This window comes from Budorcas taxicolor, chromosome 10, assembly GCF_023091745.1.
Source record: "Budorcas taxicolor isolate Tak-1 chromosome 10, Takin1.1, whole genome shotgun sequence".
NCBI classification, from domain to species: domain Eukaryota; kingdom Metazoa; phylum Chordata; class Mammalia; order Artiodactyla; family Bovidae; genus Budorcas; species Budorcas taxicolor.
In genome coordinates, this window is record NC_068919.1 from 26,321,049 (window position 1) to 26,322,214 (window position 1,166).

A 1,166-nucleotide genomic window follows, 5' to 3' on the forward strand; every position below is an offset into this window, starting at 1 on the left:
ATGGATAGACCAAATGATTCTGTGGTTTCTGAGTTTGTGTTGTTAGGATTCTCTACTTCTTGGGAAATTGCACTTTTTTTCATGTTGATATTCTCCTTGCTCTATTTAGGAATCATCCTGGGAAATCTCTTCATTTTGTTTTTGGTAATTTTGGATTCTCACTTACATTCTCCTATGTACTTCTTATTAGCCAACCTGTCACTCATTGATGTTGGCCTTTCCTCTACCACAGTCCCCAAGATGATTACAGACCTTCCAAATAAATACAAGATAATCTCTTTCAAAAGTTGTATGACACAAATATGCTTCATTCATATTATGGGAGGAGTGGAGATGGTGTTACTCATAGCCATGGCATTTGACAGGTACACAGCAATCTGTAAGCCTCTTCACTACTCGAACATCATGAATTCTAAAATATGCATTTCATTTGTAATAACTGGGTGGGTAGCTGGGGTGATCCATGCTATGTCTCAATTTGCTTTCATTATAAACTTGCCCTTTTGTGGTCCTAACAAAGTAGACAGCTTTTATTGTGACTTTCCCAGGATCATAAAACTTGCATGCACAGATGGAGCCAAATTTGAGTTTATTGTTGCTGCCAACAGTGGTTTCATGACTATGGGTACCTTCTTTCTGCTAATCCTGTCCTACATCTTCATTTTGGTCACTGTCTGGAAACGTTCTTCAGGAGACTTGTCCAAGGCATTTGTCACTTTGTCAGCTCATATCACTGTGGTGGTTCTTTTTTTCACTCCATGCATGTTTCTCTATGTATGGCCTTTCCCCACATCAACAGTTGATAAATACCTCTTCATTGTTGACTTTCTTATTACCCCTATCTTGAATCCTTCCATATATACATTAAGAAACAAAGATATAAAGGTAGCTATAAAAAGATTGAACAGAGAGGGACATTATGTCAGATTTTGCTGACTAGAGCTGTGTTTGGAACTCTAAAACTATCCATCTATCTGTCCCTTAGATATCTACACTAGGCATCTGATATTTAACATTGCCAGATATGGACATGGCGTCTACCCCACTGAACATATTCCTTCAGCTCTGTAGAGAATCAGCTCTTTGCCTTAACTACTACTGGAAAAGTGAATCCAACAAAAAAAAATTGGTTATTTTAGTATACAGTATCACTCTTTACTAAACCA

The 1,166-nt window shown here is 37.6% G+C and overlaps 1 protein-coding gene across 1 annotated transcript; it reads left to right on the forward strand.

The window, feature by feature from the left end:
• Positions 1–936, forward strand: LOC128054168 (olfactory receptor 4F21-like). Its single transcript, XM_052646771.1, has one exon. The coding sequence runs from the start codon at positions 1–3 to the stop codon at positions 934–936; it is 936 nt and encodes a 311-aa protein (XP_052502731.1).
• The last annotated feature ends 230 nt before the right edge of the window (positions 937–1,166 follow it).

Bases quoted from the DNA above. Each gene is read 5' to 3' on its own strand.
- LOC128054168 (XM_052646771.1), top strand. From the start codon at position 1: ATGGATAGACCAAATGATTCTGTGGTTTCTGAGTTTGTGTTGTTAGGA.